The sequence below is a fragment of the Phascolarctos cinereus genome, unplaced genomic scaffold, assembly GCF_003287225.1.
Source record: "Phascolarctos cinereus isolate Bilbo 61053 unplaced genomic scaffold, phaCin_HiC Scaffold_726;HRSCAF=1367, whole genome shotgun sequence".
Taxonomy (NCBI): Eukaryota; Metazoa; Chordata; class Mammalia; order Diprotodontia; family Phascolarctidae; genus Phascolarctos; species Phascolarctos cinereus.
The window spans coordinates 384,170,378-384,198,194 of record NW_027556098.1 but is presented as its reverse complement, the minus strand read 5'-3'; the positions used below and the strand labels follow the sequence as shown (position 1 = coordinate 384,198,194).

The 27,817-nt window shown below is 45.4% G+C and overlaps 1 protein-coding gene across 2 annotated transcripts in view; it reads left to right on the top strand.

Annotated features, from left to right (window-relative positions):
• LOC110198390 (protein-arginine deiminase type-1-like) overlaps positions 1-27,817 on the top strand; it is a 57,107-nt gene that overhangs the window by 8,160 nt on the left and 21,130 nt on the right. Inside the window, exons 2-9 of one of the 2 annotated variants that reach the window (XM_020972644.2) lie at positions 14,848-15,028; positions 16,580-16,652; positions 18,137-18,198; positions 20,603-20,720; positions 20,856-20,981; positions 21,450-21,625; positions 21,939-22,042; positions 26,351-26,474. In XM_020972644.2, coding sequence (XP_020828303.1) covers positions 14,848-15,028; positions 16,580-16,652; positions 18,137-18,198; positions 20,603-20,720; positions 20,856-20,981; positions 21,450-21,625; positions 21,939-22,042; positions 26,351-26,474 — 964 coding nt within the window. Of the gene's footprint in view, positions 1-14,847; positions 15,029-16,579; positions 16,653-18,136; positions 18,199-19,526; positions 19,657-20,602; positions 20,721-20,855; positions 20,982-21,449; positions 21,626-21,938; positions 22,043-26,350; positions 26,475-27,817 lie in introns of those variants that run through there. The other variant, XM_020972661.2, reaches the window with a different exon arrangement.

Genomic DNA, 27,817 nt, shown 5'->3' with positions numbered 1-27,817 from the left:
TTGTGTGTAGTTCCTTACATACCCTGGGGTTCCTCCTTTCTCTTGGTATCCCCTGCATGGTGTATTCCCGGCGCTCTGGGAAATGGATTCTTTTTTTCACCGGTGCCATATTTGTTGGTGCCATTTTCTATGCCCTCTCTCCTTCTTCATGTGCCTTTCACAAAAGGTTTGAGGAGAGGGCAGACAGAAGAAACTATTGCCACTTACACAAGTCTGCTAAAACTAGGATCCAAGTTTCCTGACTCTCTACATTAGACCAGGATGGATGTGTTGGGGTTATCAAGGATTTTATCATTGCTTCTTCCTTTTCCCCATTCTGGATCTTTCTGTGCCTCTCTTTTGGGGAGGGCAAGCAACTTTCCCTAGCTGGTTGTCTTTCCACTGTACTATGGATTCCTGTAGTGCAAGCCAATATCAAATTCATAAGCATTTATTAAGTGCTTACGTGTGCATGGACTTTTTCTAAGGGATGGGGATACAAATATAAGCAGAAAGAGAGACAGTTCCTCTCCTCAAGGAGCTCACAATCTATGGGGGGGGGGGACATATAAACTGAAGCTAAAAAGGTAGAGAGGGAAGGGAGATGAAAGAACTTGGTTTGGGCACAGTAGAGAAAGTCCAAAGAGTCAAGAGATCAGCCTGGGAAGAAATGAAAACATTCTACTAGTACAGTAGAAATTGTGCTGGGTTTGGGGCCAGAGGGCCTGTGACCTTGAGCAAGTCACTTCCTCTCTGGGACCCTCAGTTTTCTCATCTATAAAATGAACGGCTTGGACTGGATGATCACAAAGGTGCCCTCGATACTGAAGGCTTGAGTGGCAGCTAGCTCCTACTTCCTTCCCACATCCTCTAGCATCCAGCCACACTGGCTTATTTGCCATAATTGCCTGAACATGACATTCCATCTCTTTTTTCTATGTTTTGTATTGGTTATATGTTCTCCATGCCCAGAATGCTCTCCCTTTTTCCCCTTTCTTTGGCTTCCTCTAAGAGTCACCTTCTGCAGGAGGCCTTTACCAGGCCCTCCTCTGCCACCCCCCAACCCACAGCTGCAGTCTTCTGCTCTTGTATTATCTTGCATCTACTCCACACAGGGACCTTTCTGGCAGGGAGAAGCTGAGGAAATAGATGTGTTTGTAGTCATTTGTATACAATATGGCATCTGGGAAATCAAATTTGGAGTCAAGGGACTTGGGCTTGAATCCCAACTTGCTTACTTACTGCCTGTGTTATCTTAGTCAATAATAATATCTCATATTTATTATCTAGTATGCAGGGACAGTTGCTAGCTCAGAAGCAGAAAGTTCTGGGTTCAGGACCTGCTTCTGACATTTCTGACTGTGTGACTCTGGCCAAGTAATTTAACCTCCCAGGGCTCTGGCCAAATCTCTGATGCTATGTTGCAGAAAAGTTATATTGGTAGAGGGAAATTCTTCATCTAAGAATTCCCCATACCTATGAAATCACATGTACAGTTCTTATCCCAATTTATATAATTTTACTCCAATTTGTATAAATTTATATACTTTATCCCAGTTTATATAAATATATACAATTTATATGCATATTTATCTAAAGTTTACAAAGATCCTCACACACATGATCTCATTTGACCCTCACTACAATCCTGTGAGGTGGGTGCTATTATTATCCCCATTTTACAGATGAAAGAGAGGTTGGATATCCTGCCAACTGTCAAAGGCCAGATCCTTTCTGCACTCTGTGCACTAAGCTGTGGTGTTTCTTGAGTCACTTTCCCTCTCTGGGACTCAATTTCCTCATCTGTAAAATGAAGAGTTTGGACCTGAATGATCTCTAAGGTTTCTTTCTACTCTAAAATACTAAGAATTAGCCTGTCTCTCAGTCAAACTCTCCTCTCCTGGATTCTTTTTCCTTTTGCACCCTTATTCCTGCCCCTCCTGCTCTTCTCCCTCTTCCTCTTCCTGGACCCCTAGACCTTCCCAGGAGAAGGAGCAAAGAGCTTTTCAGAATGTGGGGCTGAGGGGCTTTGGGCCACAAGCTCAGGCCCCTGAGCGTTCTTGATGTAAGTAGCAATCTTGGTGTTTTGGGGCTGAGGAATGTCATCCTGCCCCTGCCTCAAGGATCTTCAGGTAGCTCTAGTGTTACATGTTCATCAGGCAGAGACATTTAGCACTTAATCCTGAGCCTTTGCTGAGTGAAAGCTAATGTGTGCCCAACAGTGTGCTAGGCCTGGTGCTGGAAGCAAAAGATGGAAAAGAGGGTGAGATTTGGAATTAGAAAACCTGGGTTTGAATGAGAGAGAGAGAGAGAGAGGAGAAGAAGGAGAAGAAGGAGGAGAAGGAGGAGAAGGAAGAGAAGAAGGAGGAGGAGGAGAAGGAGGAGAAGAAGGAGAAGAAGAGTGAGAAGGAAGAGGAGAAGAAGAGGGAGAAGAAGAAGAAGAAGAAGAAGAAGAAGAAGAAGAAGAAGAAGAAGAAGAAGAAGAAGAAGAAGGAGAAGAAGAGGGAAGGAGAGAGAAAAAGAAAGAAAGGAAGATGGAGAGAGAGAAAGAGAGAGGATGGAGAAGAGGGGAAAAGAAATAGACACAGAGACAAGAGGGGAAGGGTATAGGAGAGAGAGGGGGATTTGGTTTGAATTCCAACTTCTCCCCTTCTGACACTGGCCAAATCATTCCTTTTTTCTGGGGGACTCAGTTAGACCCTGGGTAAAATGAGGAATTTGGAACAGATGATTTCTACAATCTTCTCCTCTTCTGGCGTTCTATGCTCTATACAGGGTATAATTAAGTGCTATGGAGAGAAGGGGTTCACAAGCTGGGAGGAGGGCTGGAAAAGGGGAGGAGGAGAGACTCAATTTCTAGCAAAGCTTTGAAATCCCCATCCTGAGGAGTTCAGCCCCAGTGCTGGCTCCCTGAACTACCCTGGAGGTGCTCCACCTGAACACCGGCCTAGGAAACACTCCCTTCTGGTCCCTTCCCCTTCCTTTTCCTGGTCCCCTGGAGATGGCGATAACTGGAGAGAGGTCCTCTTAAGGGAGAGGGCAACTGAACTAAGAAGCTTATGAAATAATCTCTCTCTCTCCCCGATCCCTCCTCCTCCCATCCCCTCCCTCCCTGCTCCCCATCCTCTTCCCCCCTTCCCTCCTGTCTCTATTCTCTCCATATCTCTCTCTCTCTCTCCTCTCTCTCTCTCTCTCTCTCTCTCTCTCTCTCTCTCTCTCTCTCTCTCTCTCTCTCTCCCCTCACTCCTCTTTCCTCTCTTTCCTTTTCTTTTTATTCTCCTCTCCTTCCCTCTCTTCTCCCTCCTCTTTCCTCTCTCTGCTTTTTTCTTTTCTCTCTCTGCCTCTGTCTCAGTCTCTCTAGTTCTAGGCTCCTGAGGAATGACAGGGCATGAGGTGTACAAGTTTGTTATGTAGAAAGAAGAGAGTTGAGGGAAGGGCAGGGGAAGGAGAAGGGGGAGGGGGAGGGACCCTCCCTTTAATCCTAGTCTCCAGAGCACATTCCACAGAGCTGTGACAGCTTGGCCACATGAGCTTTATGGAACCTGCAGAGCTCCCTGTGCCCCAAGCTCTGATGTCCTGATAAGGGATTCCACCTCCTCTGTGGCCAGAAGAGCTGCCTTTAAACACAGGCAGAGCCTGCATCATGGAAGCAGAACATACCCAGAGAAGGCAAAATGTCAGAGTTGGAAGGGGCCTTGGGCACCATAGCTCAATCCATTCATTGCTTTCCTTAAAGTTCAGAGAGGGGGAAAGGACTGGATTAAGGCAACACAGCAAATTCACAGAATCATGAAATGAGTTGTAAGGGACCTTAGGGGCCATCTAGGCCAGCTTGAGACCTCCAATGATGGGGATCTCACCACCTCCAATTGGAGGCGGTCGATTCCACTCTGGGTCAGCTCTAATTCTAATGGTTAAGAATTTACGCTGATTGGACTCTTTAGAACTTCTACCCTATGCTCCTGGCTCTGCCCTCTGAGGCCAAATGGAACAAGCATGATTCCTCCTCCGTGACAGGTCTTCAGCTATTGAAGACAGCTATTGTATGACCCTTCCTCCAACTCACCTCACCCCAAGTCTTTCTCAGGCTAAACATTTCCAGTTCCATCGATCTCAGGAGGTCTTAGCCTCAAACTAAGACCAGCAGCATTAAAAACAATTTTTGAGTTTTGCTTGGGGGAGAGTTATAATCTAACCTTAGAGCTGACAGAGAAAGAGAGAGAGACAGACAGAGAGAGGAGGAAAAGGGGATAGGAGGAGAGAGACAGAGAGTGTAAGAGAAAGAGAGAGACAGAGACAAAGACAGAGACAGAGACAGAGAGAAGGAAAAGGGAATGAGAGGAGGGAGAGATAGACAGAGAGAGATCAGTAACCAAGGAGGTGGTCCCTGCCTCTTGGCCTCCATCGCTTCGATCCCAGTGCCAGGCATACAGACCTAGTCAGCCCCAGTAGCTGCCTCTCATATTGTGAGATGTCACATGGTCACCAGAGAAAGGGAACTCCTTGGGGTCACATGTCTTTCGTCCTTCTTTGTGGTTTCAGTGAAAAATAAGCTTGTCTCTGGGGGTGGAGGTGGCTGGCAGCCTCTGCCTCAAGTCAGCTGGTGCCTGAGCAATAGAGGGATGTGACCAGAGAGTTGGTGAAGGAACTAAAGAGGGACCCCCAAATGACCAGCGGACTCTCCCAATCATATTGTTTCTTCCTTAGTGAAGCAAGTGGAGATTTCCAGTTATGACACTGTAGTCTCACGGCCCTCTCAGCTCTGACCTCCTGGGCTCTAAGGGCCCTCTCAGCTCTGACATCCAATGTTCTAAGGGCCTTTCAGCTCTACATTCTGTGTTCTAAGGCCTCTCCCAGGTCTGACCTTCTGTGTTCTAAGGCCTCTGCCAGGTCTGACTGCCTGTGTTCTAAGGGCCCTTCCAGCTCTGCCATTCTGGGTTCTAAGGGCCCTCTCAGCTCCAATATTCTGTGTTCTAAGGGCCCTCCCAGCTCTGACATCCTGTGTTCTAAGGTCCTTTTGAACATTAAATCTCATGATCTGATAATTAAATCTATTCATGTCTCTTAACCGTGAGTTTTTTTGTTTTGGGGGTTTTTTGGTAATCTTTAGCAGCCTTCTAGAAAGTCCTGCTATCTGACTGGTGGGTGGCTACTGTTTTATAACAGATGTGTGATCTAGGATTGAAAATTCAGGTTCATAGATTCTGGAGCCAAGCTCAATTAGAGATTAATATCTGTTTAAACACCCACACATGTATATATACACAAACACAGATACACAGAGATACATAATACACACACATGAACACATATACATATACACAATACATACACACTACACATACATACACATATAAATATACACAAATGCACACATACATATATACACTATACACACAATACACACATAGAGATATAAACACATACATTCACATAGATATATATGCACATATAATATACACATACAAACACATGTATACAACACACATAAACACATACACACATACATACATGTATACACATGTACATCCACAGTGTTTTTCTAGGTAGTGTGGCATAATATATAGAGCCATGTATTCAGTCTTAAGAAACCTGAGTCTGGATAGGTGGTTGGCACTGATTAATTAGTTGGGGGACACTGAGCAAACCTCTTCTCTGAATTGCCTTAATTTCCTCATCTGTAAAATGGGAATAATATAATTTATGTCACTTACCTACCTCAACAGAGTTACATTGTGGGTTGTAAACCTAAAAAACTTTATGGAATTGTAAGTTTGGTCTAGTATAGACCTGTGACTTCATTGGTATAGAGAATGGTCTTCAAATGCCTTGGCCTCAGGACCCCTTTACATTCTTCAATATTATTGAGGACCCTCCTCCAAAGAGCTTTTGCTTGTGTAGATTATATCTGAAGATATGTATCATGTTGGAAATTTTAAAATCTTAATATTATTATGAAAACAGTTTTGACCTAGTTGACCGCCTGATTATTGTTCATTCTTCATTCTTGAAGAGGACCATGACATCAGGAAGGTGATGCCATGACATGCAAGTGAATTGGATTACAGTGAGGGAGGGCTGTGCAAAGTCACCAGCCTCGCTTTCTCCTCCAGAGCCATGTGGGTCCAGTGGCCAGATATTCATCAGGAAGACTGGAGATGGCTCCAGATGCAATGGAAGACCCTGGCCTCTTTAAGATGTCTTTAACATGTCTCAGTTTGACGGAGGCAACACCCATTCAGTGATTAAGGCTAGGTAAGAAATGAGGCAGATAATGTCCTCTATTAGTTAAATGGCCTCTCTTAGTTAAAAAAAAATGGCCTCTATTAGTTAAAAATGGCCTCTAATAGTTACAAAAAAAAAACAATCTGGGAGGGAAAGACTTTCAGGGTTTCTAGCCTAAACAGAAACAATTGCTATTTCCATTTACTCTGAAAGGGTCCACTGAAAAGGCCTCTCCTAAGACCACACTTTGAGAATAGTTGGTATATTGAATTTCCATTGGGCAACTCCATCTAGCAAAATAAGTCAGCAATTTACATTTATACAAATTATATACTCATATATTTATAGTCTCAGATGCTTGCCAGGGGCACTGAGAGCTTGTCCACAATCATATAGGCAGGATGTATCAGAAACAGGACTTGAGCCCAGGTCTCTGTAATCCTGACGCCAGTTCTCTCCCCATTACTACCCATCACCTCTCCATGGAAATGTTAATAATAATAGTAATTGTAATAATAATAGTAATGATAATAATAATAATTATTATTCTTTATAGAATCAAATCTTTAAAACTGAGGTAGATTCCAGTCAAGACCCTTCCTGATGTTACATATTTCATGCACACACACACGCACACATTCATACACACAAGATCTGGGTTTTTAAAACCCTCCCATGCTTATCCACTGGTTGGTATTATTATCTGACTAAAAATCATCTGTAGTTTTGTGGTTTGAAAATGATCCCTGTTTTCTGTCTTTTTTTATTTAATTAAAAATGATCTGTGTCAGGGATGCTTGATCTTTTTTGCATTATTCGGAGTTTTGGATTATTCACTGCTTGGCATTTTCCTTCTCTTTCCCCTTAGAGAAGGTAAAATGGAGATTTGTTTGAAAATGGTTTCTTTTGCTCCCTGGGCTCAGCCTCTGCCCACTATGCTGGGAGCAGGGCTCTGCCAGGTGTGTGCTGTGCGTAGGGTTGTGGGCCACCTCCCTGTTCCTCAGGCTACACCCTGTGCAGGGCATGCGCCTGGCTTCATGGCATCCTATGCCGGGATCCTACGGTCACAGATGCAGAACTGGGCGGGGACCTTAGAGTTGGCTTGGTCCAACTCCATCAATTAAGACAGGAAGAAACTGAGGCTTTAATGGGGGAGTGACTCACTATACTCATGGAACTAGTAAGTGACCCAGGTCAAGTTGGAACCCAGGTCTTCTGACTCCAAATGCAATGGACAGTCTACAATACCATAATGCTGTATTATTGTTATTATTACTTCATAATACCTTCAACTGAGGCAGCTGGGGGCGCCATGGTGCATAGCATGTTGGACTTGGAGTCAGAAAGACTCATCTCCTTGAGTTCGAATCCGGTTTCAGACACTTACTAGCTGTGTGACCCTGGGCAAGTCCCTTAACCCTGTTTGCCTCAGTTTCCTCATCAGCAAAAAGAGTTGGCACACTACTCCAGTATCTTTGCCAAGAAAACCCCAAATGGGGTCACGATGAGTCAGACAGGACTGAAATAACTGAACTGACTTTTATCTGAGCCATAGTCAGTGAATTTGGTCCCCAAGGCCCTTGCTGAGAGTGACCTTAGAACACAGGATGTCTGAGGTGGAGTAAATCTTTCTCTTTATTCTAAAATAACTTATGGAATAGAAATCATTTAGTCCAATTCTCTTCATTTTTTTTTAATTTTAAATTTTTGAATTTATTATATATTTATAAATAATTTACATTATTTATAAATATATAATAAAGATATACATCTATATATGAGCATAAATATATAATAAATATAAAATATTTATAAATAAATATTATGTTTATTATATAAATTTTTAAAAATTTTAAAGGCTCAGTTTCTGAGTTTTCCCCAGGCAGGAAGTACAGTGGTCATTCATGGGCTTGATCCCACTGCTTATCAGCATGGAAGCTTTGATTTTTTTGTTTCCAGAATGGATCAGTTCATCCCTCTTTAGGCTGCCTAGTAGCTCCCCACTCCCACGGGGTCTGCATATTGGTGCCAGACTCAGTCTGGCCTCTGTTACTGCAGCTCAGAGCTCTGAAGCTCAAGTGATCCACCCAATAGCAGGAATTATAGGCATGTACCACCATGCCTGGCCAGTCCATCTCATTTTACAGACAAGGAAACTGAGGGCCAGAGAGGGCAAGGGTCTCACAGATATTGGCTGTTATTGGTCAGTCACTCAGTGTGTTCAACTCTTCGTGACCCCATAGTCTTGTCCGTGGGGTTTTCTTGGCATAGATCGTGGAGTGGTTTGCCATTTCCTTCTCCAGTGCATCCTTATTTTACAGATGAGCAACTGAGGCAAATAGGGCTTAAGTGACTTGTCCAGGGTCACACAGTTGGGAAGTGTCTGAAGTGGACTTGAACTCAGATCTTCCTGACTCTATCCAGTATTCTATGCATTGTACCACCTAGCTGCCCCTACTAGTGGCATAGCCAAACTCATATCTAGGCCTTTAGACTCCAAGACCAGCCTCCTTTCGATTCCGTTAAACTTATGAGCAGGTAAATTCTTTGAGGCGAAATGTGTTGGGCACCATTTGAGTGGTTTCATAATAGCTGGGGAATTCAGAGAAAGGAAAGAAAAATTCTGGCTGAGGGAATGAAAGAGGGTTTTCTAGGGGAGGAAGCTCCTGATCTGAACTTTGAGGATGAGTAGGAACAGAACTAGAGAGAGATGATGGGAAGAGCATTCCAGATCAGGGGAATGGTGTGACCAAATGCTTGGGCCAACTGTGAGAAGGGCTATTTGGCTTACATGTAGATTGCTTAACATAAGACTCGAGTTAGACAGTGGAGGGCTTGATCGCCCACCCAAGGGCTTGGGATGTAATATTGTATTAAGAGTCAGAAAGCCTGGATATAAATATCAGTTCTGTGTAAACTGAGTTCATCAACCTCCTTCCCCATGAAGTTTTCTTTGTTCCCGTCTGCCAGAATTTCCCTCTCTGTCCTCTGAGTTCCCCCAGTTATCTTGAAACTTCTCAAGTGATTCAACATCCCTAAAGTATAAAAGGAGGGGAGACATAGACTTGACCTATAAGTTTGCTTAAAGGTTGAATAATCCCACGGAAATAAGCCTAGATTTGGAGTCAGAGGGTCTGGGTTGTAATAATGTCTCTACCACTAACTACCTGTGTGAGTCTGGGCAAGTCACTTCACCAGGCCTCAGTTTCCTTAGCTGTAAAATAAGGGCAATGGATTAGATGAACCTCATTGAATGAGCAAAGGAGCGGTATGGTCAGACATATACATTAGTTACAATACTTTGTAGCCATGCGCAGAAAGGGTTGAAAGAGGTGAGACTGGAGATAGAAATAGGAATTAAGAAGCTGTTGCAATACAGTCTAGGTTGAGAGGTGAGGAAGGCCCCAAATCCCTTTTTAGGGAAAGTCACCAAATCATAGTTATTACTCTAGATACTTCCTGGTTCTCATTCCTGTAGATCAAGAGACCCTGGTTCCTTGAGAAATAGGGATGAGAGCTCTGGGCCACAGGGTGGGGTGGCTGGCACAGGGATCTAGGGGAAAGCGATGAGCCCCTTCCATAGAGAGAACTGGGAGGAGGGGAAATGCTCTGAGTGTAAGTCACTTTGGCAGTGGGTGCCCACCAGGAAAGAAACTCAATTCCCATTCTTCCCTGGCCCTGGGCCCAGTTACCTGTCAGTGTCTTAAAAGCCTGTGCTAGCATAACAGAGGAGGGTCTCTGGAGGTATTTCACTAGGTTGAGAGCAGAAGGGACAGGGTATTTTAGGGTGATAAGGCACTATGTTAGGCATGGGATGATGAGTAGTACTGAGTATCGGGAACAAGGCAGGATTTCTTCAAAGAGCATTTGAGGGGAAAAGCAGAGGTATCTGGGTAAGCTGGCCTAGCCCTGATGGTGGCATAATATTAGATGCCACCAAACTTCAGAAACCAGACTTGCCTCAATATTGCTCCACTCCCTGCTCTGGCACCTTTGTTAGAGAGCTTTCCATTCTACCCACCTAAGGGAGGGGATCTGATAAAGGAAACAGAAGGCCCTGCTGAATGCCTCCTCTTGTCCCTCTGACCCATAGCTGGTTGATCTAAGGGCCAATCACTGGGCACAGGGCAGACACCAGGAAATTGGCATCTGATGCCTGGCATGTTGAGTTTTATCCTGGCCCAAGGGAGTGTGTTTTTTGGCAAACTTCCAAATCATCAGTAAGTAGGATGGCTGGTTGACGTGACTCGGAAGATGTCAACTTTTAGTAGAAGGCTAGCAGCGAAGTACTTTCATCACCTGGTACCACCTTGACTCTTCAGCCTTATCTCACATCATACCTTGCCATGCACTGTACATGCCAGCCAAACTGGACTCCCATTATTTTCCATCCACGCCCTGTATTCTACCACCTCTTAGCCATTACCCACACCGTCTCTTGTGCTTGGAATACATTTCCTCCCTCTCTTGTTGGATTTCCTTCCATTCTTCAGTGCTCAAATCTATTACCACTTTTTTTTTTGGCTAGGCAATGGGGTTAAGCGACTGCTCAGGGTCACACAGTTAGTAAGTGTTTTGTGTCTGAGGCGGGATTTGAACTCAGGGCCTCCTGAATCCAGGGCTGGTGCTCTATCCACTGTTCCACCTAGCTGCCTGTCTGTTGCCACCTTCTTGAGGAAGCCTTTCTTGACCCCTCAATCAGTAAGGACTGTTCCCTCTGACCTTACATAACACTCAGTTTGGTCCATCTCTGAGGCATTAAGTCCTAGGCTCAGGGAGTCCTCTAGCAGCAGCTGGTAAAGCCTATGGAGACCTCAGAAAAATGTTTTTAAATGCAAAAAATAAAATACATAGGACTACAAGGAAACCATAGTTTAGTGGAAATAAATATATAATTTTTTTCACATCCAAGGTCACAGACTTTGAAATCTATCCAAAGACTCCCCAGGGATACATGGACCCTAGGTTCAGAAACCCTCACCTAGAGTACAAAAGGACCTTAGAAGTTATCTAGATCAGTCTCCTCATTTGACAGAAGGGGAAATAGAGGCCCACGGAAGTTAAATGACCTGTCCAAGATCACCCACTCACAGAGACTGAAGTCTAAGGAAGCACCTCTATTCAAAAATCCATTATTCTTTCTACCACACCTTGCTGCCTCTCACATGGGAGAAAGGGGATGGATGAGATGACCTTTCAAGGTACCTTTGGTCCCTAACATTTAAGGACAGGATGGTGCTGCTGCCATGTTGGCCCAGAATAAGACTCAGACTGTATATGTTTAATAGAATTATATATGTATATGTATATATGTGTTTATATGCATATATATGTGTTTGTACATTTATTGTATATATGTAATATATTGCATCTATAATACATACGTATATGTATGTGTGTATATATATACATATATGTAATATCTGGGACTGTTGGCTGTCCAGTCAGCACCAGGCTGAAGTCACTGTATGAGCCTGTGAGCATTGCTCAGAGCTGAGGTCATGAATGACCAGCAGAATGCACTGTGCTTGTTAGGGGTGGGGATGTTCATTTTTATTTTTGTATCGCCAGCCGTATGGAGGCATAAGAATCATCTTTCTTAGGCCCAGGTCTGACCACATCACTCCTCGACTCAATAAACTGCAGGGGCTCCCTATCACCCCCAGGAGTAAATTTTAAAAAATCGTATTTGGCTTTTAACAACTTGTCTCCTCCTCCATTTCCAGTCTTCTTACACTTTATTCCCCTCTGTGTACTCTAAGATCCAGGTCACCATCTTTCTTGCATACACTACTCTGTCCTTTCTCTGCACCATTTCCCTGGCTCTCCTCCCACGCCTGTGATGCTCTTCCTCCTCATCTCTGCCTCCTGGCTTCCTTTCAGACTGAGATAAGAGGGCAGCTATAGACCACTGGCCCTAGAGTCAGGAGGACCTGAGTTCAAATCTGGCCTCAGATACTTACTAGTTGTGTGACCCTGGGCAAGCCACTTACCCCTGATTGCCTTTAAAAACAAAAAACAACAACAAAAAAAACTGAGCTGAAATCCCAGGCAGCTTCTGCAGGAAGGACTTTCTAGATCCCTCCCACTGAAGTACTTTTTCTGAGACCACCTTCCATTTACACTGTATACATCTTGTTTGTATGTAGTTGTTTACATATTATCTTCTCTATTAGATTGTGAGCTCCCTGAGGGCAGGGTCTGTTTTTGCCTTTCTGTATATCTCCAGCACTCAGCCCTGCTCCTGGCACATAATAAGCATTTAAGAAAGGTTCTCTGATTGACTGATTAGATGCTTAATAAGAATTCATTGACTGATAATGTTTTTGTCACTGGCTCATCAATGCCCAGCCTAGTACCCTATTAGCAACAATTCATGGATTGCTGACTGATTATTGATGGCTTTTCCTGGACTAGGGATTGGAAACTTTTGAATACTTGCTCACTGGGAAAATAGGAAAAAAGGAGCGGTCCTGCCCCTGAAGAACCACCCAGTCTTGTGTCCTAGCCAGGATGAATGAGGGGTGCGCAAGAAGGATGCCCCAATCTAGGGGAATGCTCTCTGTGACCACTAGACTTGTTGACTCATATATAGCAATGGGTCAACGTAGATGACCACTAAGGTGTCTTTCAACTCAAAACCCCATGACCTTGCCAGGGGCCAGAGCCAAAGAAAATGGGTGCAAGTTGCAAAGGGACAGCCAGGAGGTGCAATGGAAAGACCCCTGGGCTTAGAATCAGGAAGACCTGAGTTGAGATCCTATCTCAGACACATTAGCTGGGTGGCCTTAGGCTTATCACTCTCTCAATTTCAGTTTCCTTATCTGTAAAATGGGGATAATAATAACAGCTGCCTCAAAGGATTGTTATGAAGATCAAATGAAATAACCTATGTGAAGTACTTTGCAAATCTTAGGGCGCCATATAAATGCTAGCTGTTATTTAGGCTTGATGTTAGGAACATTTTCCTGATAATCAGTTATCCAAAGGTGGGATGGGCTGCTTTGGGAGGGAATGGTTTCCCCTTGCTGAAGGTCTTCAAGAAAAGATGGGATGGGGCAGCTAGGTGGCACAGTGGATAGAGATCTAGCCTTGGAGTCAGGAGGACCTGAGTTCAAATCTGACCTCAGACACATGACACTTACTAGCTGTGTGACCCTGGGCAAGTCACTTAACCCCTACTGCCTCACCAAAAAAAAAGAAAGAAAGAAAGAAAAGAAAAGAAAAGATGGGATGAAAAAAAGAAAAGATTGGATGACTTGTTGGCTGTGTGACCTGGGGCACATTGCTTAACCAATATCTACCTTAATTTTCTCATCTGTAAAATGAGGATAATAAGAGTGCCTACCTCCCAGGGTTGTTGTGAGAATCAAATTAGATAAGATTTGTAAAGCACTTAGTGTAGGGCCTGGCGTGAGGTAAGTGCTTAATAAACAAATGATTGTTAAAAAGATGTTTTAGTGGGGAGTCCTTTTTTAGGGACTGGTTGGACCAGTTTAACCACTGGAAGAGGTCTCTCTGCTCCAAAAGGGAGGTCTCTCTACTCACAAAATTCTAAAATGTTGTGAACTCTGCTCTTACAGAATGGGCCACTCCACCAAGTAGTGAGTTCTGCATTGCTAGACGTCTTTCAGCATGAGGTTGAATCACAGAACTTAAAGTCAGTCAGCCAGCATTTCTTAATCACTTTCAGTCATTTTTCAGTCAAGTCTGACTCTTCATGACCCCCATGTGGGGTTTTCTTGGCAAAGATACTATATGGGTTGCCATTTTCCTTCTCTAGCTCATTTTACAGATGAGAAAACTGAGGCAAACAGGGTGAAGTGACCTGGCCAGGATCACACAGCTAGGAAGTGTCTGAGGCCAGATTTGAACTCTGGAAGATGAGTCTTCCTGACACCAGGCCCCAGCGCTCTATCCACTGCATCATCGAGCTTCTCCCTTATTAATCACTTGCTGTATACTGGACATTGTATTAAGCGCAAGAGATACAAAGAAAGGCAAAACAGTCCCTGCCTTCAAGGAGCTTATATTCTAATGGGAGGAGACATTAGGTAAATGCCTTGGTATATGCCAGATGTATAAATGGAGGTGAATGGAAGGTTGTGTGAAAGGCTCTGGGTTGGGTGGGGGTGGGGGAAGGCTTCTTGCCAAGGAGGGACTTCAGCAGTCTTGAGGGCAGCCAGAGAAAGCAAGAGGAGATGAGGAGGGTGTGCATTCCTGGCATGGGGGACTGCTAGGAGAGATGCTGAAAAGGCTTAGAGAAGAAAAATGGAATGTCATCACTGAAGACACAACCCTTCCAAACGCAGGGCTCTCCTGCCATGTCTACATACAGACGATCAGCTGATCAACATTTGTTTGCTTTGACAATTGCTCATCTCAACCCGTTGTAGCATCAAATGCCATCTTTCACACCTAGTCTTTGTGGCCTTGGGTTTGGGAATGATAGCTACATTTTACAGATGGGAAAACTGTGGTCCCAAAGAGAGGCCTGGCTACAGGGAGATGTCTGAGCTGATGTAAGAGTTCTTCCCTCCCCAGTACCCAATCCCTTGGTGTTGTCTCTACTCTGAAGCCCTGAGACTCTGGGACAGCCTCCTGGCTTACCTCCTTCTTGTCCTCTCCTTCTCTCTGGTCCAGTTCAGTCCCTCCAGGGGCTGTGACTTTTAAGGTCACTAGAAGCTCAACAGTGCAGACCTACCTGGAGTATGACCCTAAGAATGTGCGCAGGCCCCCAACCGACGAACGTTGGCCTTTGGACGCTGATGTGGACGTGATCATCTCCATGGAGGCCGCCAGTAAGAGTGTTGATGATGCCAAGGTGAGAGGGAGGCTGCATTGGTTCCCTTCAGCAGACACCTGCACACACTCACCCACACCCACCCCCACACCCCCCCACACCCCCCCATACCCACACATACCCACACACCCACACCCAGCCACCCACCCACACACACACACCCCACCCCCACACACACATACACCCACACACCCACACATCCCCCCACACACGCACACACATCCTGCTGTCCGTATGCACCTCTACACATACATACCTACACTCACACACAGACATGCACATGCCTCCCTGCTCTCTTCATATATCTACTTTATACACACATCCTTACCTATATGCCTTCCCCAGCCTTCTCTATGTACTTAAGCACATAACCACACTGGCATACCCACCAAGGTACCACATAATTCTCCATATTTCTCCCACTCCCACTTCCATGTTGTCTCTCCCATTAAAATGTAAGCTTTTTGAGGGTAGGGAATGCTTTATTGCTTGCTTCTGTATCCTCATCACTTAGCACAATTTTTGGCACATAGTAAGCACTTGATAAATGTTTATTGATTAGTTCATTGATACCCACGCCCACATATGTCAATCTCTCCCCTACCCAACATATCCCTCAAGTCAATCATGTACACATATGTTCACGTATCCCCTTGTATCCCACATGGACATCAGCTTACAAGTATACACGCTGTGTAACCCACCTATATGAACTTTATTCTGCCATCCACAACCATTTGCACACACACACACACACCACACACACACACACACACACACACACACTCTGTGGGCACTCTTCATATACCTGACACACTTAAACATAAATTCACCTTTTCCCATCCCAGGCCTCCAGCTCTCCAGACTTTCCTGTTGGGCCAACTTGCTCCCACAATTCTCCCTTTCTTTCCTGAATCATCCAAAGAGCAATAGACTATCTGAACCGGGAGGGCCTTTAAAACATTGCTTGTTAGATTTGGGAGGGACAGCAGAATGCAGAACATCAGAGTTGGAAAAGACCTTAGGACACAGAGCTGAGTGGGGCCTTAGAACACAGACCATCAGAGCTAGGAGGGCCCTTAGAACTCAGGATATCAGAGCTGGGAGGGCCCTTAGAACACAGACTGTCAGAGCTGGGAGGGCCCTTAGAACACAGAATGTCAGTGCTGAGAAGGCCCTTAGAACAAAGGATGTCAGAGCTGGGAGGGCCCTTAGAACTCAGGATATCAGAGCTGGGAGGGCCCTTAGAACACAGAATGTCAGCGCTGGGAGGGCCCAGATCATCTAGTCCGGTCTCCTCATTTTAGAGGGGAAAGTGAGGCTACTCAGGGTGCTTTCCACTAGGTCTGCTGGCTCTGGGTTCTCACCACCCACCACTGAAGCGTCTAGCCCTTGAATCTAAGCAATGACTTTTGGGTCTTTGCACACTGGAAGGGTCATCCCTGTGTGCCTCCTGGCAGGTCAGTCGCAGCCAGGTTTCTCTGCTCCTCCGGCTTCTCTTGCTCCCAGCCTCCTGGAGCTTCCTGGGGGCATGGAGGCTGCATGTGATCAGACCCCGTGATGTTTCCACAGGTGCTGGTTTCTTACTATGGAAAGAATGAGAGCAATGCTCTAGGCCAGGCCCTGCTCTATCTGACCGGCATTGGTAAGTAGGCCAGAGTTACTGCTCTTCGCCTCTTTGTTTCTATACCTCCCTGATCGTTCTCTGGGGATGTTCAGCAGGCTCCTGCAAGGCAGCAGGTCTAGGACCCACTTGTGCACTAGATCTCAGGTTTGTTCCAGACTTGCTGTGTGATATTCAGTAAGGTGGTCAGCCTCTCTGAGCCTCACTTTCCTGACCTTCCAAGCAGATTCTGTCCTCTCTGCTCTTCCCACCTCCCATTGAGGTATTACATGAATCAGTAGGATCTTGCTGGTGAGGGATGTTAGGTTCCTGGAGGGAAAAGGATGTTAGTTAGTTCTTGTTGTAAAACATAAATGAAGACTGAAGAAGTTATAGATTCATAACACTTTGGAGCTAGAGGCCCCTTAGGAAACAGAATTCCAAAGCCAGAAGGGGACTGAGGGAGTAAAATGTCAGAGCTAGAAGGAATTTTAGCTTAGAACATAGAATGTCAGAGCTAGGAGGGCCCTTAGAGCACAGAATGTCAGAGCTGGGAAAGCGCTTAGAACATGGAATGTTAGATCTTGGAGGGCCCTTAGAACATAAAATATCAGAGCTGAAAGGAACCTTAGAACATGGAATGTCAGAGCTGAAAGGAACCTTAGGATGCAGAATGTTAGAGCTGAGAGGGGCCCTAGCTTAGAAGACAAAATGTTAGAAGTGAAAAAGTACCTTAGAATGTTGAATGTCAGAGCTGGAGAACTTTGAATGTAGAATGTCACAGCTAGAACATGCTTTAGCTCAGAACACAGGATGTCAGAGCTAAGAAGGGCCGTAGTTTAGAAGACAAAATGTTAGAAGTGAAAAGTACCTTAGAATGTAGAATGGCAGAGCTGGAGGAGAACTTTGAACATAAAATGTCACAGCTAGAAGGTACCTTAGCTTAGAATACAGGATGTCAGGTTGGGAGGGGCTTTAGAACAGAGACTGTCAGAGCTGGCAATGAACGCAGCTTGGAACGTACTGTAGAACGATCAAGCAGGAGGGGTTCTTAGAATACAGAATGTCAGCATTGGAAGGACAATGGAGTGTAATGAGCTGGAAGACTGCAGAGATCATTAGTAAAATATCATTTTACCGTTGAGGAAGCTGAGGCCCAGTAGAGAAAAGTATGACTATATGGCAGCAAATCCCTGATAATACTCTGCTCCCACAGGCTCCTGGTCACAGGTTCTCTAGAAGATTTGGCCATGGGAGCAAAGCATTCAGGCCTTAGGCCTTCAATCTTTCCGCTCGCCCCAACCACCAAGGAAAATGGCTCACAAGACATGGTTCTACCAGGTTTCCAAGGCACAGCCTCCGGCACCTTCTGGGACAGACCTGCTCTGGCAATCTGTAGCATGAATGGGGTGTCAAGGAAGGGCAGGAAATGTGGCTGCTTAGGATCCCACGGTGCCAGGGGCCTCTGCTCAGAGCAAGTGCCTCTGAGGGCTGGCTAAGGGTCCCTTTTCTGTGTGATTTTTCAGAACTGTCTTTGGATGTTGACACGGGTCGTACTGGGACAATAAAGAGAAGCAAAGTGAACAAGGTAAGCTTCTCCAGGGATTGCCTTGACCTGGAGAAAAACTAGCAAATTCTTAGGAGTTTTGGGAGGGATTGTAAATCTCTATCTACTGGGGGAATGGGGCACTGGAATTTCTGGAATCGATGATTCTCACTCTCCCCAAATCTGATCCCCAAGATCAAATGAGATAATATTTGTAAACTGCTTAGCACAGTGCCTGGTACACAGTAAGTGTTTAATGAATGTTCCTTCCCTGGAAGATACAGAAAGAAGGAAATGTGCATTTATTAAGTACCTACTATGTGCCAGGCACTATGTTAAGCACTTTACAATTATCTTATTTGAGCCTCACAACAATCCTGGGAGGTGGGTGCTATTATTATCCCCATTTTACAGGAGAGGAAACTGAGGCAGACAGAGGTGAAGTACATGCAGCTAGGAAGTATCTGAGGCAGGGTCATACAGTATCTGAGGCTGGATCTGAACTTAGGTCTTCCTAATTCCAGGTCCCGAGCTCTATCCACTGTACCACCTAGCCATCTAGGTAGAGTGTCCAGAACTAGAGAGGATAGTCTGGTCATACTCAAATCTTGTAATATTTCCTCTGGAGCACTATTGTACAGTTATGGGCACCATATCTTTCCACTCCTTCATTTTATGATTGTATAATCTAGTGTCTCATTCTCACCCATCTACATGGGCCCTGCTCTAAGCAAACCCAACGTAGGAAAATCCAAGATTCAAAGGCTGGTAGTCATCACCATTGACCTTTGCCTAGGATAGTGAGGAAATCTTTCCTTGACCTCTACCCCATTTATTCTACCCCCATGAACTTCCATATTTAATAAGTTGACAATTCATATTGTGTGAATAAAAAATTCATAATTATTCATAAATAATTTCATTAGTAATTACTATTAATTCAGAGATTACTTCTTATTAAAATTATTATTAATAATAACTTAAAAGACGTAATTACACTGATCCATACAATGACCAGCCATGGCCCTGGAGCACACTTGATGAAAAGCGCTTCCCATCTCCTGCCAGAGAGGGGAGGGATTCAGGGTGCAGAAGGAGACATGTATTTTTAGACTTGGCTAATATGGGAATTTGTTTTATCTGACTATGCATATTTGCTACAAGAGTGGGTGTTGTTTTTCCTTTTTTCAATAGTGGAAGGAGGTGGTAGGAGAGAGAAAAAGTAAATCATTGTTAATTGAAAAAAATTTTTTTAAAGCTAGCATTTATATAGTGCTTTAAGGTTTGCAAAGTACTTTACGTGTATATCATTTGATCCTCAGAACAACCTTGGGAGATAGGTGCTATTTTTATCCCTGTTTTACAGATGAGGAAACTGAGGCACAGCAAAGTTATGTGACTTGCCCAGGTTCACACAGCTAATAATGTCTGAGGCAGTATATGGACCAAGGCAGTCTTGTGGTCTCTCCACTACACCACCTAGTTCTTACTCTGTACCAGGTACTATAAGAGTCCCTGCCCTCAAGGGGTTTAGATTCTAAAGAGGGAAGATGATGCGCAAAGGAGATCTGGAGTTGGAACAGGAAAGGTGGGGAGGGTGGTTCCATGCAAGATTAGATGCCAGCTCCCCCATCTAATTCAAGCCCAGGGTCCAGGGGCAGAGAGTCGTGGGGAGAGGATGAGGATCAGAGTGGAGCTGGCCAGGGGGATCTTCCCTTCTCTGTCTCCCTCTCCTCTGCCTCTTCCTCTCCATCGCCACGGCTATCCCCCTAGTCCAGCTGCCACAGTAATGCCTCCCCTGGACATTAGAAGGCTGCAGCCTTCTCTTGAGTGTCTCTGCCTCCACTCTTCCCTTTTCCAATCCATTCAGAACATGTTTGATAAGAACCGACCCAAAGCATCCATTCAAACGCTTTCCGTGGTTTCCTATTGCCTTGAGGATGCAATAAAAGCTTTTGCCTGGCATCCGAGGATGTTCACATACTCCCTTCTGTCCACCTCTCCAGCCTACGGGCACTCCTTCTTTGGTCAAAATATACGACACTGTGTTTTCTGAACGTCAACCACTGTCTTCTTGCCTGAAAGGTGCTCCCCCTCCCCTCAGGCTTTCAGAATTTGGGTCTGCCTTCAAAGCCCAGTTTTGATGCCACCTCCTCCACGGAGCCTTCCCTGATGCCACCTTTGACCACAGCTGAAAGCATTTTTTCCCTCCTCATCTTTCTCTAGAACACTTTGTTCCTATCTCTCCTTTGCTTTGGTCACCCTTACCTTTTATTATTTGTTATGTCTTATTTCCTCTTACTCCATTCCAGAAGAATGTAAGTTTTTTGAGAGTAGAGATTTTGTAATTTTTGTCTTCCTATCCCCAGGGCTGAGTACAGTGCTTTGTGTCTAATAGGCCCTGACTAAATGATCGTTGAATGGAATTTAATTTCTTTGGCTGCAGAAAACATGGAGCTGGGGCCCAGGAGGCCATGGAGCAATTCTTTTGGTGAATTGTGACAGAGATAGTCCGGTCCCTGGGGGCGTCGACTACTCTCACAGCCACTTGTATTCACTGGCAGGTAAGTGGGAGGTGGGCAGCTGGGCCAGGAGCCCTCTTAGTCCAGGCTGGATGAAGGGGAGGTCCTGGAGACCACATCATGGGAGGGGAGGGAGCAGTCCCAGGAGATCCCTCCTCAAGCCTTACATCTCCTCAGACCTGCAAGACATGTCTAAGATGCTGCTCTGGACCAATGGCCCTGATGAGGTCTTCCACAACCACAAACTTGTCCTGCATGTGTCACTCAGTGACTCAGACAAAGCGCGTGTATTCCGTGCTCAAGGTGAGGAAGATATCTCCCAGCACAGTCCTGCTGGCCTGTCTCCATAGGGAAGCCTGTATTGGTGTGTGCAGATGGCCCAGAAAAGAAGCTCCCCATTTTTCTCTTCTTTCTCTTTCTCTTCTTCCCAAATGTCTTCTTTTTTCCTTCCTTCTTTCCTTCTTTCCCTCCTTCCTTCCCTCCTTCCTTTCCTCCTTCCCTCCCTCTTTTCCACTTTTCTTTCTCCCTTCCTTAAGAAAAGATTGAGATCCCGTAGTACGTAGTCTCACTGCTATGCGGACAAGTGATGGACCATGTAGCCAGGTCACTTACTCTCTGAGTTAGCCTTCTCATGTTGCCACTCCTGCTATGACCAGAACCTGGTTAATTGTATTCTCCTGCTATGGCTGGGACCTCAACCAGGTAACTTTTCAAAATAACTCACCTCCCTGTCCCTAGAAAAGATCCTTTTACTCCCTGATTTTGTCCTAGGTGGGAATCAAATTTCCAACTACAAGAGGGTCCTCGGACCTGACAAATTGTCATACAAGGTGGATCGGGACCCTGGGGAGCAGGAAATCACCTTCTATGTGGAGGGCCTTGCCTTCCCTGATGCTGATTTCCTGGGACTGATCTCCTTCGACCTCACTCTGATGGACACAGATGAAGTATGTCATCCTTGGAAATCCAGGGCTGGAGAGGCTGGTGGGAGGATGGGGTGATGGCAGTGGTTTCCCGAGGAGAACCTGGGAGCTGGTTGGTTGGCCTGAGACAAAGGGAGGTTTGTTTAAGGATGGCTAGGTGGGTAGGGGTACATGTCTGTATGATGTACATGCAGCTATCCAAGGTTGGGTAGAGACTCTGAAATTCACTGGCAATCTAGTTTCTAGCCAGGGATTTTGGGGATGAGAGACTTTGGCACTAGAAAGCTGAGGTTGACTTTCCAGCTGAGAAGTCAGGATGTTGCATCTGTTCCGACAGATGCTGCTTGAAACCCCAATTTTCACAGACACGGTAGTGTTCCGAGTGGCACCTTGGATCATGACCCCCAACACCCAACCGCCTCTGGATGTTTATGTGTGCAGGTGAGGACTGGCCCACTCCTTTCCCAGGACTCTTCAGTCTGTTCTCTACTTCTGGCCTTTGCCCTGATGTGGAAAAAAAAAAAAGCAAAGCAAAGCATCTCCAACCGCCTTTCAAACATCTTGAGCTGGATGTCCAGTAGACACCAAAATTTAACTCGTCATCTTTCCCCCTAAATCCTCCCTCCTACCTTCCCTATTACTAGTAGAGGGCAATATCTACCTCCCAGTCCCTCAGGCTCACAACCCAGGTCATCCTGGATTCCTCACTATCTCTTACCCCCATATAGAACCTCTTGCCAATGCCTATTTCAAAACCTCTTCAGACTCCCTTGTCTATTTCACTTCCCAGCCTCTCTGGTCTATTTCACCTCCCAGCCTTTCTTGTCTATTTCACTTCCTAGCCTCTCTTGTATATTTCACCCTTTTAGCATCTCCTCTATTTCATGTCTTGAGCCTCTCTTGTCTATTTCACCTTTTTAGTATCTCCTCTATTTCATCTCTGCAGACTCTCTTGTCTATTTCACCTCCCAGCCTTTCTTGTCTATTTCACCTCTGGACCATCTCTCCAATAAGCCACCTTCTCTCCTCTGACACTGTCACCATCCTGGTGCAGGCCCTCATCACCTCACACCTGAACTATTGCAATAGCTGCTGGGGGGGGGGTCTGCCTGCCTCAAGTCTCTCCCCACTCAAGTCCATCTTCCATTCAGCCACCAAAGTGATTTTCTTCCCCAATATGTACTCTTCAGTGACACTGGCCTCCTGGCTGTTCCATGAGCAACACACTCTATCTCTCTCTGCCTGTCTCCCATGACTGGAACACTGTCCCTCCTCCATTCTAACTACTGACTTCCCTGGCTTCCTTTAAATCCAAACTAATATCCCACCTTTTACAGGAAGCTTTCCCAGAACCTCTTAATTCTAGTAAATTCCTTCCATTATTTATTTATCCTATAGTTATCCTGCATATAGTTTTCTTTTTATAGATTTATTTACATGTTGTCTCCCCATTAGATTGTAAGCTCATTGAGGGTAGGAACTATCTTTTGCCTCTTATTGCTTCCCCAGCACTTAGCACAGTGCCTGGTACATATCAGGCACTTAATAGATGCTTATCAATGACTGATTGGTTGGTAAAAGCAGAGAGAACACTGGTGCAGGTGACAAGGACCTGGATCCAAATCCCACCTCTGATGCTCACTACCATCTGTGTGACCTTGGGTAACTCACTTTACTTTTCTGGGCTTTAGTTTCCTCATCTATAAAGTAAAAGGGATGGACTAAATGAGTTCTAAGGTCTTATAAAACCAAACTCCAAAGGAGACTGTCAGTCTGGCCATGAGAATTTCTCAAGCACCCACAGGATGCATATATCAGGAGATGGGGATGCCATGGGGTTGAAAGCAGGAGAGCTATGCAATTCTGTAAGTACTGATTAAGCACCTACTTGTCCTGAGAGCACTTCACTCCCTCCCTGCTTCAGAGATGAGCAGAGAGATCAATGGATGGAAGTTCTAGGAGTGGGGTGGGGCCTGGTTGCAACCGTTAGGAAGATCAAGAAGGAGACAGATAGAATGGAAGAGAATGAGCATTTGCATAGCACCATATGATGTTATTTCATCCCTAAAGCAACTTTGTGAGGTAGGTACTGTTACTACACCCATTTTACAGTTGAGGAAACTGAGGCAGGCAGTGGTAAAATAAGTCTCACAACCACTCTGGGAAGTAGGCGCCGTTATTATCCCCATTTTATAGATGTGGAAACTGAGGCAAACAGAGCGAAGTAACTTGCCCAGGGTCATACAGCTAATAAGTGTCTGAAGCTGGATTTGAACCTAGAGTCTTCCTGACTTCAGGCCCACTGCTATACTAGCTGCCTCGGACAGAAAGCTGGTAATATGTGTCTGGTTAGAAGCTGGCTTGGGTTGTGTGAGTATGGAAGGAGCAGTGGTGATTAGGGCGAGCCAACATTTAAGATATATTTTGGAGGGAGAATGGAGTGTGAGTGGAGCTGAGGGTGGAGGCTGGGAATTTTCATCCTGACTTGGGTCTTTTTCATGTGATCATTAGTATTGGGAGAGTAGGAAGAGTAAGCACCGGGCTAGAGTTTACGGCATGGTTACTAGTTTCCAATAGAGTAAATACCACAATAGAACTAATTTAATATGAGAAGTAGTTATTAAACACCTACTATGTGCTAAAAACCAGGAATACAAAGAAAAAAAACCCATGAGACATTATATTATATATATATATATATATATATATATATATATACATAATAGAGCCTTATGTAGAGAGAGCATTAAAGATACAACATTATGAACACTATATATACATACATATACATTCACACACACACACACACATATATGTATATAGTGTTATATATGACAGCATGTAAAGAGACAATGTTTACAAGATAGTTGGAGGAGGCCTGAACAGGCATTAAAAACCAGGGGAATCGAGAAAGGCTTCTCTTAGAAAGTGAAACCTGAATGGAACCTTACAGGAATTGAGGGATTTTCAGAGGTAGAAGTGAGGAGGCAGGGTATTCCCAGTATGGGGGACGATCTATACAAAGGCGCAGAGGTGGGAGATGGGGTGTCAGGTCGGGGAGATAGCAGGTAGTCCATTTTGGCTGGCCCGGAGAGTACCTGAAGAAGAGTAAGGTGGAACGAGCCTGGAAAGGTGGAGGGGAGCCACACTGTGAAGGATTTTGAATGCTTACCTAAGGAGCTTAGAGGGAAGGACTTAAGTTTCTTGAGCAAAGCAGTGACATGGTCAAAGGTGAGTGTTAGGAAGATGTTCCTGGGGGGAGGGGACATACTAGAAGTAGAGAATGGAGGGGTGTCAAATGACCAGTTCCAAGGTCCCTTCTAAAGCGAGAGTCATAAAATGGGAGATCATTCAGCTCATTCAGTTTCTTAAACTGGATCCACAGGATTCATGGATAGATTTCAGGAGGTCTGTAAACTTGGAAGAAAAAACCTCTCTTTAAATTGAGCATTTTTTTTAATTATTCAAAAACATTCTTCTAAGAAGGGGTCCCCTAGACTGCCCAGGGTCCATGACACAAAAAAAAGTTAAGAAGCCCTGCTTCTCAGTTAACACATGGGGAAACTAAGGCCAACGGAAGGGGAGCAACTTGCATGAGACCACAAAGGCAGTTAATTGTAGGAGGGTTAGCTGCTTCTGTTGCAGGGTTTTGGGGCAGGCATTGGATTAGCTCTAAACAAAGCCTCGAGCACTCTTCAGGGGGGCAACTGAGGGAGCCTGGACAGCTTCTCCCTTGGGAGGTCTTTGCTTCCCAGCTGATGAGCTGGTGCCTGGCCCTTCGGTTCCAGTGGGAGATGAGTTAGCTGGTACTCCTGAGTCTCATTTCTTTGCTTCTGGCCTTGATGTGTTGTTTGGAATGGGCCCAATCACTCCCTTTCCTTCCATGAGTCACAGCCCCTGCCTCCAGCTCGGAGAAGAAAATCTCCCCAGGGAGGTAGCTGTGGGTCCAGCAGGGCTGACAATCTGAGGTTCTCCCCAGATCACTGGGTGAGAGGTTAGGGCAGAGGCTGAGGCTCCTGTCTTGTCAGACACGAAGGGAGTGATCAGACAGGTTTGCTTGGTCACTGGCCACCAAAAGCCCCGGCTTCCACTTTTGCCATTGACTTCCTGGTTGACCTTGAAAATCACTTCCCCTCCTGACCTCAGGACAATCATGTATAATCATGAGGCAATTCCTTTCCAACCCTAATAGCACATGTTCTGACCAGTCTGATTCTATTTTCTGCAGTTTCTTTTAGTCTTCACTTTTTGTATTCAAAATGTTGTGTCTTTAATGTTCTATATTCTAAGGCCCCTTCCAGCTTTGACATTCCATGTTCTAAGGCCCCTCCCAGCTCTGACATCCTGTGTTCTAAAGCCCCTCCCAACTCTGACATCCTGTGTTCTAAGGGCCCTCCCAGTTCTGACATTCTGTGTCCTAAGGACCCTCCCAACTCTGACATTCTCAGTTCTAAGGACCCTCCCACCTCTGACAGTCTATGATTCTATAAGCTATGGTCTTCATCTGTAAGCCATGGATGGAACAACTGGACAGATTTCCCTTTTTATACAACAGACCTCATCCTTATCTTTTGCCCTTTGGGCCTCTTTCTCCTGATTTGGGTCTGCCTGATACCTGGTCTTCTCCTTGCCCCAAGTAGGTTAACAATTGGAACGCCCTTTCTAGGGTGGATCTGATTGCTAAATATGACAAGGATTTATTAATAACAGTCTTTGATATGACATTTTTCCCTCTTGGCCCAATCTTAGTATTAATGAGCAAGAAACGTCTCAGGCTGAATTTCTGGATGCTATGACCTACCTGGCATTGAGGGCTAATTGTCATCTGACCATCTGTCCACCGGTGGATAACCGAAATGACCGCTGGATCCAGGTAATCTGGGCAGAGGAAGAAATAGAGGTTTTGTGTATGTGTGTGTGTGTGTGTGGCCTAGTGGGGAGCTGGCTCTTTGAATTTTTCCTAGCGTTGACTGAACTTCCAAACACTTAATTTCTGGGACTTGACCCAGCCAGCTAAGAGAAGGGGGAGAGGGAGGGGCTGAAGAGGGGGAGGATGAGACCTACCCTATAGTGACTTCTATGTGAAGACCAAGATACATGGTCTCAAAACATGCCCTTGTCTTCCAAGAATGGCTCCTGCTAGGCTGGGCACTGGGTGAGACAAAAGAGGGCTGGGGTAGCAGATGGAGAGCCTTGGAGTCAGGGAGACATGGGTTCAAATCCTGCCTCTAACACATATTCCCTGGGACTTTCCTCATATTATTCAACCTCTAAGTACCCTTTTAGGTAACTCTTTGTTCCAGAGAAGTTTCTGATCTCTGTGAATGAAGAGTTCTCACACTGGGAATTTTCCATACTGGCAAAAGTGTTGGTCTGGACACCTCTCTCCTATCCCCCTCCCTGAAGGAAGCTGGCCTCTGGGAACGCCGGGGCCAGTGGGAGCTATGTTGTTTCCATCACCCCTTTGCCTCGCTCTGCCCTGGCCCAAAAGTCCCCACTCTGACGCCATTCGTTGCCTGAATGTTGCAGAATTCTCAGATGAACTGCCTCCTCACAAAGTCAGATTCCCCCTGTCTACCTTCTATCCCACCTCCTGAGCCCCGGCCCCAGGAGACCAAGCACTGGGAGATCTGGGTTCAAGTGCAGTCCCTAAAACTTGCTCATTTGTCAAATGAGCTGGGGAAGGAAATGGCAAACCACTCCAGTATCTCTGCCAAGAAAACCCCCAATGGGCCGCGAAGTCAGATATGACTGAAACGATTCAACAACAAACAGGCTGGGGGACCCTGGGCATGGCCCCAGCTCTCCCGCTTCCCCCAGAGGGCAGGGATCCTTTGGCTTTTGTCTCGGCATTGCCAGGACTAGGAGAGGCAGCATGGCGCAGAGGACAGCATGATGGGCTGGGAGTGGGCCAGGTTCAGATCCTGCCCCTGCCATTTACCAGCTCTGTGACTCTTGACAGGTCACCCAGGCTCGATGTGCCTCAGGCATCTCCTAAGTCTGAGCTCCTAATCCTTGAGGGAATCACAAATCCTTTCTATATTTCAGGTGTCTCCAGGCCCCTAGAACGGTACCTTACACATAGTAAGTGCTTTATCGGTGTTTGAGTGATTGATCAGTTGAATTGATTTGAATCTGTAAAATGAGGATGATAGAAAGGCACAATGGAGAGATTTGGAGTCACGGGTTGTTGGTGTTCAGTCATGCCTAACTCTT